Source organism: Canis aureus, chromosome 13 (genome assembly GCF_053574225.1).
Source record: "Canis aureus isolate CA01 chromosome 13, VMU_Caureus_v.1.0, whole genome shotgun sequence".
Classification (NCBI taxonomy): Eukaryota; Metazoa; Chordata; class Mammalia; order Carnivora; family Canidae; genus Canis; species Canis aureus.
Genome location: NC_135623.1, coordinates 42,955,762 through 42,973,277, shown reverse-complemented (window position 1 = coordinate 42,973,277; position 17,516 = coordinate 42,955,762). Strand labels below are relative to the sequence as shown.

Sequence of the window (17,516 nt, the reverse complement as noted above, 5' to 3'; positions counted from 1 at the left end):
CTCCATTTCCTTGACCTCAGGATTCCAAGTGGAGGCACTCTTGACCATTACTCTTGGTGAGTGTGGAAAAAGTAAAGCCACTCAGCTTTTCCCAGGTGACTGCTATGCCAGAGCCTGCCTGCCAACAGGATGACATTCTTTTTTTTTTTTAATTTTATTTATTTATGATAGTCACAGAGAGAGAGAGAGAGAGAGAGGCAGAGACACAGGCAGAGGGAGAAGCAGGCTCCATGCACCGGGAGCCCGACGTGGGATTCGATCCCGGGTCTCCAGGATCGCGCCCTGGGCCAAAGGCAGGTGCCAAACCGCTGTGCCACCCAGGGATCCTGACACATTCTTTTTTCATTCAGATATGAGTACATTTCCTGAGTACAGCTGAAATAACTTTCCTGGGCCATCCATGAAGAAGAAGGGTATCTACTATCAGTTTTTTTTCCCCCAATTTTTTGTTAAAGAAACCAGGTTGTTTATCTTGTAGAGTTTTGAAATTAGGAAGTTCCTATAGGCTGTGTTTTTATTGATGCATCATCCCCATAGTTTCATTCCAAATGTTTCTGTCCCTTGGATTTTCTGTAAATTGTTGGTTAGATTTAAACACTTGCTCTGATTCCAGGTTGATTTATTTTTTTCCAACAAGTACATATACTTCACTGGTGCTGTTCATCCTCCCATGAATTCATAAAGAATTACAAAATCCTCATATTCTAATTTTAACATCATTTCTTCATTTATTACCTGGAAATTCTATAAAGAAAAATTTTTCATCATGGGCTGTTAACTGTTTGGGTCTCCTCAAATATAGTTCACATAGAAAAACATAATCAGCCTTTTTTTTTTTTTTTTAACACCAAGGAGTCCTACTTCTTCCAGTGGGAAATGGTTTTTAAAGAACACATCTGGGTGCTAAGGATTGTCATTTCTTTGAATTCTTTGAATTGTTTTGATACCTTTGTAACATATTGACCATACATAGGAGTATATTTTAAGATTATTTATTTTACTGATATATTTCTCTCTTTATGCCAATATCATAGTCTTCCAATTACTACAGCATTGATAAGCCCTGAGTTCTCCGAATTTGTACTTTTTAAAGATTTTTCTTGGCCACTCACATTTCTTTGCATTTGCTTATAAGTTTTAAAATGAACTGTCAATTTACACCGAAAAAAATGTCTTTTGGAATTTTCATTAGGATTTCATTGAATCAACAGACCAAATTAGAAATGATATCCTAGCAATATAAAGTCTTTTCATTCATGAACATGATCTTTGTGTCTATTTAGATCTTCTTTAATTTTTCCTGCAATGTGTTATAATATTCAATATAAAAATCCTACACAGATTTCATTAGCTATATTCCTAGAAATTTGATGTTTTGAATGATATTTTTAAAATTTCATTTCCTAGTTGTTTTCTGTTAGTACAAAGAAATACAATTTATTTTTTTAATTGACTTTATGTGCTGCTATTTTGTTTATTAATTCTAGTAGTTGTTTTATAGAGTACTAAAGAGTTAGAATTTTCTATGTAAAAACTCATATTATTCCTTTTCAATCTGCATGCCTTTGGTTTCTTTGTCTGCCTTACTGCACTTGTCAGGATCTCTGGCATGATATTGAGCAAAAGTGGTATGAGCAGACATCTTTGCTTTGTTCCCAATCTTAGAGGGAAGCTCACAATATTTCACCATTAAGTATGATGTTAACAGTAGATACTACTTTTTATCAGGTATTCCTAGTTTGCTGAGAGTCTTTAATATCAATGGCATTGTTTTTGTTTTGCTTCCAACTGTATTAGTCTCTTTTTATTCTTTTAATAATCTCTTCCAGAGTCAACTATTTCTGTTTATAGGTGATGAAATGTATAATGATCCACTTCACATTTGGCACTCTATGAATATGGTCTTTTCCTTTACTTCAACTTAGAATTAAGACTTGCCATTCTTATTCTTTTTGCTTATACACCAGTTCCAAAAGTAGTTTTCCCTGTAGAAGTTACCTGAAGCTCGTCTCATTCTTTCTATTTGTGGTCTACAAGCAGGCTTTATCCTCTCCAGTAACACTACAAGACAGACTTAGTTTGAACATATATTAAAGTAAGAGGTATTCTCGCAAATAAGTTTAAATGCATTTTATTTTTAGGTAATCTACATGATACGTTTTTTTCTCTTTAAAAAAATGAGTCCACTCCAAATAAATCAACATTAAAATAAGAGATTAAGACGACATCATCCAACTGTCCAAGTCCTGATATTGTATGGATGCATGAAAAGCAGCAGCCAGTTATGATGACAGGTAACAGATCTAAAGTAATTGCCATTCTGTTAACATTTTTTCCATTTTGCTAACATTTCTTCATTTCTAAACCATTCTTGAAGAAAATTATATATAGGGTCAGACCATCCTCATGGTAGTCCAGCAGAGCAACTATGCCATCTGGTTTCATATTTTCACCAATAAAGAACTGGTAGTTTTTGAAATTAGGAAAGACATGCTTGATTTGTCTGCAGCCTCTGTTATAAAAGGTTTATACTTTCTGGTCTCTGTTCTTCAAGTTTGCCTTAGACTGATTTCCTACAATCTACAATGAACTTTTTGTAGGCTTCGTTTGTGAAGTTTGTTTTCTGTAAGTAATGGTTTTTGACAATATCAACACCAATGATTACTGTGCTTTCACTACTTTTGCCTTGGGGGCCTTCAGCAAAGTACATTTCCATCAATGGTACCTTCTGTCCTGCTGACTATCTTCCCCTTCACCTCCAGGCACAGCTCACTCACAACCTCCAAAATCTTGTAGATGCCAGAAAACATTTCATCATGGCTGATGAGGTCCAGATAGATAATCATGATGGCAGCCCTGGCTTAGCAAGAACCCAGAATTCAGAGCAAGAGCAGTGCAGCTGAAGCAAACTCGAAGGGAGAGAAGGCAGGTGGAAAAAGTGATATCAAGTTTTGTAAATACTTTTGTTCTATCTATTTCAATGGCCATATAATTTGTCTCCTTTATTCTGTTAAAATAGTCAATTACCTTGATTGATCTTTATTTTACTTTTTAAAAGATTTTTATTTTTTTATTTGAGAGAGAGTGTGCAAGCAAATAGGAGGTGAAGCAGAGGGAGGGAGAGATGGAAGAGGAAAGGATTTCAAGCAGACACCACTCTGTGCACAGAGCCTGACACAGTGCTTGATCTCACTACCCTGAGATCATGACCTGAGCCAAAACCAAGAGTTGGATATTTAACCAGCTGAGCGACCCAAGTGCCTCTTGATTGATCTTTAAATGTTAACCTTATATTTCTGGAATAAGCCCACTTGATCATCATTTGTATAACTGTAGATATTATAGACCTCATTTGCCTATTTTATGTATTGCTGGGTTTAATCTGCTAATATTTCATTAAGGAGTTTTGTGTCTATGTTCATGAGGGATATTGGTTCATTACTTTCTTTTTGATACATCTTTTGGATTTAAGCCGCCTTTGCTTCTAAAAAATGTTTGTATATAATTTATTATTTTGTCTCTATATGTTTGCTAGAATTCCGCAGGGAAATATTCTGGGTCTGGAGTATTCTTTATCTCAGAGTTCCTAATTATAAACTAATTTTCTTTAATATATTTAGGACAATTCATTTTTTCTATTGCTTCTTGTGTCATTTTTTCTATTGCTTCTTGTTAAGCTGTGCTTTGTGATAAACATGACCATTCCATCTAAAGATATCAAATTCATTAGTAAAAATTGATTGTAATATTCTCTTATTTTTCTTTTAATATCTATAGGATCTATAGTTATATCCCTCTTTCATCACTAATGTCAATTATTTATGCCTTCTTTTGTGCTTTATCAGTATTCCTAGGATTCTGCCAATTTTAATAACCTTTTCAAAGGATTCATTTTAACTTTATTAGTTTTGTTTTGTTTTATATCTATTTCTGCTTATTATTTCCTTTGTTCTTTTTACTTACTTTGGATTTAATTTGCTCTTCTTTTCTCAGCTCCTATAGGTGTACACTTAGATAACTGATGTTATATCTTTCTTCTTTTCTATTAAACATTTAAAACTAGTAGGTTCCCTCTAAGCACTGGTTTATTTGCATCCCACAAATTTTAATATGTTGTCATCATTTTGAAATATTTCTCTTGTGTTATCTTCTTTGACCCACGGATTATTTAGAATTGCGTTAATTTCCATATATTTGGAGATTTTTCTTCCTAATTTTTATTAGTCTATCCATATGGTAGGAGTCAGAAGACATACCCTTCAAGATTTCAGTCTTTAAAATTGTATTAAGACTTATTTTTTGATCCTGCATATAATCCATCTTGATGAGCACACACACTTGTGCTCTGTTTCTAATCCACTTATGTGTCCTGCACCTCAATTCTGTCATAACTACCTATCCAGAATTAAGGTCAGACTCCAAAAGTTTAATGATTTAGTCCTCCACAAGACTGCTCTTACTTTAGATGTCAGCCACAAGTCTCAGGTCACCTGCACTTCTGAATGAACAGTAAATTTAGGGGTTTCCATAACCCCCTCAGGTTCAATAACTGACTGACTGACACTCACTTAAAACATTATACTTAGGATTACAGTTTTACTATAAAGGATACTCGGGGATCCCTGGGTGGCTCAGTGGTTTGGCGCCTGCCTTTGGCCCAGGACGCGATCCTGGAGTCCCGGGATCAAGTCCTACATCGGGCTCCCGGTATGGAGCCTGCTTCTCCCTCCTCCTGTGTCTCTGCCTCTCTCTCTCTCTCTATCATAAATAAGTAAGTAAGTAAGTAAGTAAGTAAGTAAGTAAATAAATAAATAAATAAATAAATAAATAAATCTATCTTAAAAAAACTATATTATTATAAAGGATACAACTCAGAGAAAGCTAAATGAAAGAGGTACATAGTCTGGAAGGGTCCTTGACAACGGGCTTCCATGCCCCCTCCCCATGGAGTCAGGCCACAACAACTGTTCAACACATCAATGCTTTCACCATCTGGAAGCTCTTCATGCTTTGGGTGTCCAAATATACTTTGAGTCTCTGTTATTAGGAGCATACATATTTATGACTGGTTAATTGAGCCTCTTCTCATTATGAAATGTTTTTATCTCTATCTTTATCTTTTTCTATCTAAATACTAAATATCTAAATACTCCCTAATTTAAAGGTTATTTGGGATCCCTGGGTGGCGCAGCGGTTTGGCGCCTGCCTTTGGCCCAGGGCGCGATCCTGGAGACCCATGATCGAATCCCACGTCGGGCTCCCTGCATGGAGCCTGCTTCTCCCTCTGCCTGTGTCTCTGCCTCTCTGTCTCTCTCTCTGTGTGTGACTATCATGAATAAATAAATAAAATCTTTAAAAAAAAATAAAATAAAAAAATAAAGGTTATTTTATCTAATACTAATACTAATAAAGTCTCTCCAGTTTTTTTAATGCTTACTGTAATCATGGTATATCTCTTTCCACTGATTTATTATCAATCACTTTCTTTATATTCAGAATACTTCTCATGTGGCCAACTATCCATGTCTTTCTTTATATCCAACAATTTCTGCCTTTTGATTAGGGTGTTTAAGCACTTATATTTAATATAATAATTGATATGATTGGGTTAGATTTATTATTTGCTACTTAATTTCTGTTTGGCCCATATGTTTCTGTTCCTCTGTTTCTTTTTTCCTGCCTTCTTTAATTAATTGACCACTATTTAGTTTCCACTTCACTGCAATGGCTTTTTAGCTATATCTCTTCCTTTGGTATTACTCTAAGGATTATTAAATGGATACTTACCACATTCTACTTAGAGTTAATAGTGTACCACTTTGCATTTATATGAAGTGGAAAAAACTTATTACTCTGTCTTTTGTGCTATTGTTTTCATGTATTTTACATCTGGAAATGTAAATATAAACTCCATTACTCAATGTGTTTATGTGTTCATTAATTTTCAATGTGTTTAAGTTATAACATGTTTGCATTTTTTCCGTTTTATTTTCTACCACAGTGTGGTAGATTTTAAATGGCTGCAAAGTCTACCAGATCTGGAATAATAGAACAAGGACAGATAAAGCAGTAAAGTACAGAGCAACTGACAAGTTATATGATCTTTCTTTGAGTCTGTTTCTTGGTCAAAAATTTGCTATGAGGATTAAATGCATTACAGGTACTTTATACAGAAGCTGGAGCTCAGGGCAGCCTGGGTGGCCCAGCGGTTGAGTGTCTGCCTTGAGCCTAGGGCGTGATCCTGGAGACCTGGGATCGAGTCCCACATCGGGCTCCCTGCATGGAGCCTGCTTCTCCCTCTGCCTGTGTTGTGTCTCTGCCTCTCTCTCTCTCTCTCTCTCTTTCTCATGAATAAATAAATAAAATCTTAAAAAAAAAAAAAGCTGGAGTTCAATAAATGTTACTTTCTGTTTCCTTTAAAAAGTTGAATTTTCAGGCTAAGGTATTTATAATTAATATCAATGTGAGCTGTGTATTCTGAACCAAATAATAATGAGAAGCAAATGAAATATACACAAACCAAGTAAGACTCAATGAAAATATTAATTTCTGTTTATCCCAAGGTGCAAAAAGTCTTTGTTAATTGACTACGATAAAAATAATTACTAAAATGCCCTTACCTTAATAGAATTGATATTTTGTAGTTCTATTAACATGTCAATAAGTAATTCTGCTCCCAAATAGAATGGCATAACACAGATACAGAGGAAACCATCCTGGCTAATAGGAAATGTTTTATACAGATCCACTGCTTGTTTAAGAAGTATCTGTAGCTCATGAGTAAAGTTCCAAAGGGCCCGACAGCAGTTCTGAAGCAGAGTCCAATAGCCACCACGATGAGCAAGAACCTAACACAAACACAACATTCAAAACAAACCCCAAGGCTTCAAAAGTTAAAGATCTCTGAACATTGTTCTGCAAAAATTATGTCAATAAAAAAAAAATAACACCATTTATTATGTGTACTTATATCATTATCTCAGTTAATTCTAACAATAGCTCCTACAAAATGAGTGTGTACTATAGTATTCTACTTAATTTACAGATAAGGAAACACAGACATGGAGCTAACTTGCCCAGGGTCATGATCTACTAAGCGGTCAGCTAAAATTTGTACACCAGCAGTCTGACTCCAACATTTCCATTGATCTATGATCTGGGAATGTGGCAATGAGCAAGGGTAACTGGGTCTGCCTTCATGGTGCTTCAGTTTATTAGGGGAGACTGACACTAGATAAGCAGACAAATGAAAATATTTCAGGGATTAATAAATATTGTAAAGAAAAATAAAACAGAAATGGGTCAGAATCTAACAAACATGAGAGGATATGCCCTTTTAAATGAGGCGGTCAGGAAAAATGTCCTCTCTGTGGAGGTGACATAAGCAAAGACTTGAATGTTGAGTTGAACATGTCATGTGAAGGTGGGAGTTGGGGTGTTGGGGGGAGGACAGCATTTGAAACTGAAGGAGGAGCAAAGGATGGAGGGTGAACTTGAGGGATGAGAAAAGAACAAGCACTGTGCTTTCAAGATCACACAAAGGACAGTGGACTGAATGAGAGCAAGATGAACTGAGTTCTAAGAAGTGAGCCGGACCCAGACCTTCTAAGGACCTGAAGCTTGTGGAAAGGATAGGAAGCAATGCTCATGGTCAAAAGGGATGATTTGGGTTTCCTTCATATTTTTTAAGAAATCACCTTCTCTACAGAGAAAATGGGAACTCAAGTGTTCTAGAAAGGATAGATTTCCTCTCAACTCTTGAGAGGTTTGAAGTATATGCCATTCATGCTATGAGAAAAAGGAAAATTAATTTATTTGTACCTCATGATTCCAATTTTAATAATGTATCATATAATATTTAAGGAAAAAAAAGAGAAAAGCATTTTAGAGAAGACACAATTGGCCTATAGAAGCAGGGGGTCAGGAATCAGGAGCAGGGCTTTCCTCTGGCCCAGAAAGAGTGTGCCCTATGCTAGAGGGAATAAAGGGGCATATGGTACCCTAAACAGGAGCAAAACTCCAGAGAGGAACCACTGGTTTCACCACCATAGAAGGCCATATCCCAAATGTGGAAACAAAGTGGCAGGGGGGTGTCTGAATATTAACAGGGATTGTGTAGGCAAGGACAAAGGCCACCTCCACTCTGCACCAATGGATGACTGATGACTAAAGCAGCTTACCCCTCTCCCTGACAACTTGACAGTGTGTAAATCTTCAGCACTATGGCAGACAAACCTCAAAAATGACTGATGTGAAACACAGCAAGTTTAGTTTCAAAGTTGAAATCAAAACTATGGATGGTAAGTGAATAAATACAATATATCTTACATGTCCAAACTAATGGCCTAAGATTTATGTCTACTAATTTAGCAAATTAAAGGACCACCTTACCATTGCTCTCCTGCAATATAAAAAGATTTTCATAAAATGATCCAATAGACCTAAATTTGTTGCTCGATCCTTTTCTTTAGCATTAAGACCTGATTCAGAGTCTGAGTCATAAACTGGTTGTGCCTTGGATACATTTTCATCATTCATTCTGGAATTAACAAATGTGGAAAATTCTTCAGCATCTACAGTCCAAAAATAAAGCATAATATTATTAAAAAAAGAAAGTTCCAGAAGACATAGGTGATAAGCATCAAATGAGTAATTAAGATAAGAAAGGCTATATAAATTTGGAGGAAGGACAGGATTATCATGAACACAACGAACCAAGGAAAGTTTCTAGAGAAGGAGGCATCTATACTAAGTTTAAAGGGTGAACATGGCTTAGCTATGCAGAAAGACTATGGAGAACATCATTCTCAGCAAGAGTGATGGCCAAAGGAACAATGAAGAGGCAGGAATGTCATGTTTTCTGAGGGACCAATCACAGAATCCCACTTAATTTCCTTAATTACTCCCTAAATAGTCTATTCCCAGGACATGTACACTAGAGGGTGAGTAGCATCCCCTAGAGTTAAGCAGGGTAGCAACCATATCTATTCATTATCCTGTTGGTGTGGTGTAAAAATATAGATTTCTCCTACTGCAAGCCTTTTCTTAGAATTCTGCATTAAATAATACATCTCAATAGCACAGTATTGTATTGTGGATTTCATGGGAGGTCTTAGGCAGCTAGTTTAAAAAAAAAAAAAAACCTTAAGAAGCTATATACCACAGCCTATGTACAAAATTCTGACTCTGGGTCTAGGGAATTTATTTTCAAATACTTCAGTACTCATAGTATAACATGAAGGTACCAGCTAAATCTAATCTACACCCTCAAGAAATCAAAAAACATGTCAAGTACTTCAAATATGAATGAACTCCTGATGCAGTTGCCCAGTATATGAAGTATCTTGATAGCAATAAGTTACATAATACTTAAAATATTATTACTAAAAGTCTACATAAGAGGGTTTGTAATTATATGAAAATATTAGAAGTGATTATTTGTGAAATGAATGGTATAGGTGATTGCTTTGGAATAGTGTCATCAGTTGTAGCACCCAGATTGAAAGCCCTGTTCATCTGTATTTCTCCACTTCCCAGAGTGAGTCTCCTGTCACCTGAGCAGACAAAAATACTGGTTGGTCCTGCCATTCAAAAATATTATGGCATTCACTTTGAGTAAGGTTTCACGGAAGGTGCTAGTTGGAGATCCTAAGGCAAGAGTAAACTTCCTTGAGCATAAAATGTGTAGTGGAATTTGTTCTGAAACTTACTCCCACTAAAATATAACACCTGATATCAAGTCTTCACCTATCCTGACAAGAGGAGGCTACCATTATTTTAAAAAGAGCATTAGGGGTGCCTGGGTGGCTCAAATGGTTAAGGGTCTGACTTTTGATTCCGGCACAGGTCATGATCTCAATGTTGTGAGATGGAGCCCCATGTTGGGCACCATACTGGGCATGGAGTCTGCTTAAGATTTTCTCTCCTTCTCCCTCTGCCCCTCCCCACTCCTCTCTCCCTTTCAAATAAATAAATAAATAAATAAATAAATAAATAAATAAATAGAACATTATATTTGGTGAACAGGCAAATTGGTTTGGAGTAGAACAAACATATATATTTCTAAATACATATGGTGATATCATAAAAATACAGAAATTTTTTTTAAAAACTGGTCAAATAAGAATCTCCTACAAAATACCACAACTCATTTAAACTCCTGAGTCATTTAAAAATGATGTGTATACTTCTGTGTGTCTGTGGGGTATGTGTGTGTGTGTGTGTGTGTGTGTGTGTATGTTGCATCACTGAATAAAAATATAGAGGGCAATTTGATAATACAGATCATAATTTTTTATTTTACCTGATGGTAAGTTGGCCTTTCTTTTTTTAGCTGTATGAAGGAAATCAAGTATCGCTTTATAGTTTTCTAGAGTTAATTTCGCTGTTGGTAACACTGTTCCTGAATTATATAGTGAGAACATATTAGGATCACATGATCGGAAACTGCAGGGAGAGGGAATATCATTAAAAAAAAAACATAAACAAAATTGAATTGAATCTGGCAAATATAATTCACTTTAATTTTTAAAATATCTGTGAGTTAGTGCTCCCAAAATTTGGATCATATTAAATTTTAAAATTATACAATGTAACTTTGCTCTTAGGAATTTTAACATCAAAATCTATTTCCCTGAAAGGACCCTTGAAAATCCAAACTCATTCTAAGGGCTCTGAAACAATAATTTATGTCAATTTAACCTGATTCAAATACAACTTAATGAAGATATATACATATATATGTGATATATATGCATATATCTGCATATATCTACTATATATGCATATGTCTACTATATAAAGCAATGTGTCTAAGATCAATGTTATTCCTTTTTTAAAAATAAGGCCTAAGCAGTAAACAGACCTCCACCAAAAATAGATCAATAAATAAATGTAAAAATATATTCACACATAAATATTATGTCTTAATGGTTTTAGTAAAGTTGAATTTAGCACCAAGTTCTCTGATACAAATTTGGTCATTGTCTAATTGCTGTGCTATGAAGTCATCATGTCTGAATGGTCACATATGATTGGAACTTCAGAGAATTCTTCTCAGTGTTCAGAGGAAAGTTAGGAAGCCCATCTGGTCTGAACCATTCTCTTTTCATGGCCTCATGGATGGGTTAGTCTACCAAAAGCCTTCCCTGTTGGTCAGGCAATCTAATTATTTCTTAAATGCAAATCTGGTTTAGCCTACATAGGAAATGGAACCATTTGGAGATGTTTTTATGAAAGTTCAGTCTGATAATGATTTTAACCAAAATTCTAAAGAAACAGAAACTGGAACCAAGTTCGCTTTGGATTTCTCCTGGATATTTTATCATTGGATATTGAAATAAAAACACTTTTAATTCATACTCCTATCACAGTCTCTCCTTCCTCCAATCCATTTGGTATGTTGCTGCCAGAGAAATCTTTTATCATTGTCCTGGTCAAAAACCCTTATTCTAAAAAAAAAAAAAATTTAAATAAACCCTTAATAATCTCCCACTGTATATAAATTAAAGTTCAGATTAAGTTAAGACTCTCTAAGATCTGGTACTGATCTACTTTTTAAATTATTTCACACAATTCCCTTTCATTTCCTCTAGATTCTGGTCAGACCATTTGGGATTCTCATCTTATGCTTCCTACCTGGTCTCTGTGTCATATGCTTCCATCCACCTGGAATACCTCTTTCCTCATCTGCACATTTCTAAATCTGGCATGTCCCTCAAGAACCAGGCCAAGTGGCCCCTCCCTACAAAACCTTTCCTGTGAATTTCTGCCAGAGGAAAGCCTTTTTCTCAGGAACAAAGACTTTGTGTATACTTCACTTTACACTATGATTTACAATTGTCTGTTAACACTTGTGATCCACCCTGCAACACTCTAAGTGGCACATCCTGCTCATCTTTTCATGCCTATTGGGTCTACCTCAGTCAGTACCTTGTATCTAACAGGTACTCAGCTATATTTTTTGGATGAAAGATTCTATTCACCTTTTCAATGATTATATAGTATTTTATATTTGTACTTATCTTCTATTTTTATCTTCCAAAACACTTTAGCCAAAGACCCTCAAGAGCTCAAAAATGTCTTCTGAATTAATGACATATTACATCATATGAGAATATATGATCTGTATTCATAGAGGCTTAATATACCTCAAAATGAAACAGATTTGCCTAATACCTACTAATAGCTATAGGTATTACACAATTATATTAAATTTCTCTTGAAATTACACTTTCTTCTTTACTGAAAGCTATATTAACAAACCTATTTAAGATAAATGCAGATTGGTATTTCATTAGTGCTTATATCCAGCATTGGTTTAGGAAAGATTCTGAGACAAGAAATTAAGTAATATACCAATGATCAGTAGAGAAACTACTGGAAACTACTCTGGAAACCTCTTTAAGTTATTTATCAACATTGGAGCCCTGAACATATAAATAAAATCCATGCTCATACTAAAAAAGTATCATTCACTGATAATATTCTATACCTGACCACTGCACTTGAAGTGCCAAATTTCATCTTCATATGTTCCCCTAGCTTCGTTAAAAGCAGGTTGAAATGTGCATTTGCCAGATACAGGTTCATCTGAGCTCTCCAGGGCATCTCCTCAAGAAATATTTGATGGAACCGCTTCTTTTTCACAAAATTTAATATTATAGGATTCAAGTTATCCACGAGGAATCGATAGGCAAGTTTTCTAACATCAGTTCTCTTATTTCTGCCAAGAAGAAGCAAGTCTTAAAATTACACAAGCTTCCAGATATTTAATAACGAAGAATGATTCCAATTTGTATCAAATACATCAAGAAGTCATTTGACTGCCCTTATACAAATTATTCTGACTTATTTATCATTTCCTTAGTGCTAAGAATGTGAAAGGGCAGTAGACGAGGCATGAGGATAAACTGTAAGGGTAAACACACTACATATTGCCTTCCATTCTCTCTGATGTCTGTGTCTTAAACTCAAACCAAACAGCTTTTCTTTTCATTAACCAAAAAGCCACTGAGATTAGATGACTAAATTATAACATAATGCTCACATTCATCCCCTAATATCAATATTAAATAAGAAAATAATTCCTCTGTATTGTTCCTTAAGGAAAAAAACAATGGAGCAAATTTTTTTCCAATATTAGCTAGACTACAGCAGAAATAAAACATCAATCAACTATAAATGAAATAACTTTATAATCCATATTCAATATGCTCTGGAAAAAACTAATATTTCAAAATTTAGCTAATAGGTCATATTTTAAGTATACCATATATTCAATTTGTTTAAAATTATTCCTAGCAAAATCTCAGTCATCCAACTATTTTTATAGTTGCATAATTGCTCACATGGCATGACAATTTCTTCAAAGTACTTCTTTTTTTTTTTTAATGTTCACGATGTTGCTGCCCCATTGGTCAGTGCCATTCTATCTGATTTATATTGGAGAAAGGAAAAAAATCTCAATTGGTAAGTGAAAGTATTGTGCTCACTTTAATGAATTATATGTCTGAATCTGACACAACACACACACACACACACACACACACACACACACGAAAGGAAAAGAAGCTGGATGGAAGGTAAAATCTCCTCAAAAAGTGATAGAGTTTGACAGAACAAGCCACATCTCCCCTGCACTGAAGGTGAGAGTCCAGGGAGAGCAGTGACAGAGGACAGCCTTCTTCTACATATCTTTTCAAGGTAATTACAGATCCCAGGGGCCTTGGAAGGCAATGAGAGCCAACCAAGAGGGTAGAGAATGCTTCTTTTACTGCCTGAATAGTTGCTTTTTTAAAATTTATTTATTTATTCAAGAGACACAGAACGAGAGAGGCAGAGATGTAGGCAGAGGGAGAAGCAGGCTCCATGCAGGGAGCCCGACTTTGGACTCAATCCCGGGACTTCAGGATCACGCCCTGGGCCAAAGGCAGATGCTCAACCACTGAGCCACCCAGGCATCCTCTGAATAGTTCCTAATGTGCAGGGTACTCAACAAGCAGCTCTGTGTTTCTATGAGCCATAGATGTGAGTGGACCCGGAAGCTCAGGAAGGACAGTCAGCATAAATAAATCTCCAGTGATATGGGACCATGAGAGAAAGGAAATGGAAACCTGAATTAGAAAAACATTAAGGCATCCAGACACAATCATCTGTATATTCTAGCTTGAGCAAATAAGTTAATATATTACATGAACAGAAACAGGAATCTTACCATTATAAAAAAGCATTACAATTAGGGAGAGAGAAAACACAGGAAAGTATCCTGTGGTATGGAACTGAAACTGGACACATCAGTATGACCTTATGGTTTTAGAGAGATCTAAAACCATAGATCTATCTGGGTGAGCATATATATTTCCTAGTTTTGTCTTCCAGTTGTTGGCTATTCATGAAGTTTTTTCTCCTAAATTTAGAATCAGCTTGTCAATTTCCATCAAGATAATCCCAAAATTAAATGAGGTAAGCATCCTATATCTGTATATATTCTTTTTTTTAAAATTTTTATTTATTTATGATAGTCACAGAGAGAGAGAGAGAGAGGCACAGAGACACAGGCAGAGGGAGAAGCAGGCTCCATGCACCGGGAGCTCGACGTGGGATTCGATCCCGGGTCCCCAGGATCGCGCCCTGGGCCAAAGGCAGGCGCCAAACCGCTGCGCCACCCAGGAATCCCTGTATATATTCTTAACGAAATATCTGTTCATGCTTTTTGCTCCTTTTCTTTTTTTATGATTTTATTTTTAAGTGTCTTTTGCTCATTTCCTAACTGGACTGTTTGTTTTTATTATTCTTTTGAATTTTGAGAGGTCTTTATATATTCCAGATATAAGGTCTTTCTTGGATACGTGGTTTGCAAATATTTCTTCCCAGTGTGCAGTTTGTCTTTTCATCCTTTTCACAGGGTCTTTCACAGAGCAAAAGTTTAAATTTTGATGAGACCTGAGATTTTATGGTAAGCATATGATTAATTTTATTTAAAAAATCCCACAACCTTTTCCAGAGTGGCTGTGTCTTTTACATTCCCACCAGCAGTGTATGAACGACCCAGTATTTAGTGTTAATCATTATTTTTTATTTAAGCCATTAAAATAGGTTTTAGTGATACCTTGTAACTTTAATTTGCATTTCTCTAATGGCTAATGATATTGAACATCTTTTATGCGTGCCAACTGTATATAAGCAAAACTTTCAATATCTCTTCACAATATGACAGTTCACACAGAAAACCTGTATCTATGAACAAATTATCAATTAAGTTCCTATACAAGAATAGAAGCATTCAAAACTGTAATTTTAAAATACCATTTACATTTGGATACCAAAAAAAGTACTTCTTCAATGTAGCTAATGAAAGATGTATAACATCTTTATGGAAAATATCATAAAAATTTATTGAAAGACATTAAATAAGACCTAAGTATATGGTCTGAATACTAATAGAAAGAATCAATATTGGGGGCGAAAGCTTCCCAAACCAATCTATGTATTCAATTATATCTCTATCAAAATCATGAATTTTTTGTATTATTTGACAAGCTATTCCAAACTACCCTGTGGAAGAATATAAAAGACTTGCATGAACATGCTGGAGAGACTTGTTCTATCAGACAACAAGAATCAATTTAATACCAGAGTAAGTATGATGGTGTGATATTGACTCACAAATAGATAAAGAGACTAATGGGACAGAAAAGAGATCTCAAAACTATATACGTGAAAACTTGCTAAATGACAAAAGTGACAGTGGTAGCAGAATAGACTACTTGATAAGTGGCTAATAATGGCTACTTGATAAATGGGGCTAGCCAGTTGAGTACCTGCAGCAAAACTACAGATGGGGAAGGTGACTCTCCCTGTCATGTTCACGGAAATAAATTACAGTTACATGAAACTCCTAAATGTGAAAATCCAAAATTTAAATTTACAAAGAAAGTACCTTTACTACCTTGTTTGAAAATAACAAAGAGGAATGGTGATACATTTTGCTCCCTTAACAATTATAACTTTTAATTTAAAAAAGAAAACCTTTAAAATATAAATAGATGGGGGCACCTGGGTGGCTCAGTGGTTGAGCATCTGCTTTGGCTTAGGTCATGATCTCTGGGTCCTAGGATCAAGTCCTGCATTGGGCTCCCCACAGGGAGCCTGCTTCTCCCTGTGCTTGTGTTTTTGCCTTTCTCTCTGTGTCTCTCATGAATAAATAAATAAAATCTCTTTAAAAAAAAAAAGATAAATAGATGAGCCACAAACTGGAAAAAGCAACAGTATCCAAACATCTAGAAATAAATAAGAAAACGAAAGTTTTTTAATGTACAAAGGATCTAAACTAGCAGTCCTGAGAACAGAAAAACCCTAGGGTCTAAAAAAACATGAAAAGATGCCTGACCTCATTAGTAATCAAAGAAATAAAAATTAAAATAACAATGACATAAAATTTCACAATTTAACAGTCCATAAAAATTAGAAAATTTGATAACAATACCAAGTATTGGTAAGGATGTTGAATAATGAAAACTTGACACACCACTGATGAATATTTAAGAGCAACATAGCCATAACTAATAATGTGAAAAATATTCATATCTCAGGGACTACACTCCTATGTATTTATGCCAGAAACTTACATTTGCATACAACAGCTTTGTGTAAGAATGACCTTTCCAGCACTGTTTACTATAAGGAAAAACTTGGAAACAATGTAGATGTCTATTTACAGGAGACTGAATAAATAAATTTTCATTTATTCATGTAATGGAATACTATACAGCAGTAAAATGAGTAGACATATATCATCAACATGAAAAAATCTCACAGATGTAATATTGAGGAAAATGAGCAAATTAGCAGAGTAAATTATTAAAAGAATAATACTATACATTATTTAGGGATATATATATAATTTTATATATATAATTGAAGTATAAAGTCACTCATAAGCATGATAAATGCCAAATTTGGATAGTATTACATCTGGGACAAGATGGACAAAAATACATTCCAAAGAGATGCATGGGAATTTCAACTGTGTTTGAAATGTTTTATATTTTATACTGCATAGTGGGTACATGGGGGTTTTTTTGGTTGTTGTTGTTATATGATTTTCTAGACCCATCCAAAATATGTGATATTTCAAGTCATCATGGTGGAGTAAGTTTTCAACTAGCAATAATTGTGCCTTGGGTAAACCTCATTGGCTGTGATACCACCACTGCGTGATTTAGAACTTAAAGCAACAATCATAAGTATACTCACTGGCCTTGAGAAAAGAAGACATCAGTTAGATCCTTACAAGAGGCATAAGAGAGCTAAAAAAAAAAAATCAGTGAGAGTTGAAGAATACAATAAATGAGATTGGAAACAAGTGTGATACAATGAACAGCAGGCTGGAAAAAGAAGAGGAACAAACCAGTGACCTAGAAGACAAAATAATGAAAAATAATGAAGTTAAACAAAAGAAAGAAAGAAGAATTAGGCAACATGAGAATAGGCTTAGAGAACTGTGACTCCATCAA

The 17,516-nt window shown here is 35.0% G+C and overlaps 1 protein-coding gene and 2 pseudogenes across 10 annotated transcripts in view; all 3 read right to left on the bottom strand.

The window, feature by feature from the left end:
- CFAP54 (cilia and flagella associated protein 54) overlaps positions 1-17,516 on the bottom strand; it is a 291,473-nt gene that overhangs the window by 141,520 nt on the left and 132,437 nt on the right. For all 10 annotated transcript variants that reach the window (XR_013350784.1, XR_013350783.1, XM_077845910.1 and 7 more), the window contains 4 exons: positions 12,494-12,724; positions 10,304-10,446; positions 8,392-8,573; positions 6,621-6,848 (listed from right to left, as the gene is read on the bottom strand). Coding sequence is in view for 8 of the 10 variants with exons in the window: in XM_077845910.1 (XP_077702036.1) it covers positions 6,621-6,848; positions 8,392-8,573; positions 10,304-10,446; positions 12,494-12,724 (784 nt within the window). In the remaining 2 variants the exon portion in view is untranslated. The remainder of the gene's footprint in view (positions 1-6,620; positions 6,849-8,391; positions 8,574-10,303; positions 10,447-12,493; positions 12,725-17,516) is intronic.
- Positions 2,193-3,987, bottom strand: LOC144281643 (translationally-controlled tumor protein-like; annotated as a pseudogene).
- On the bottom strand, positions 17,101-17,221 carry LOC144282762 (U4 spliceosomal RNA; annotated as a pseudogene).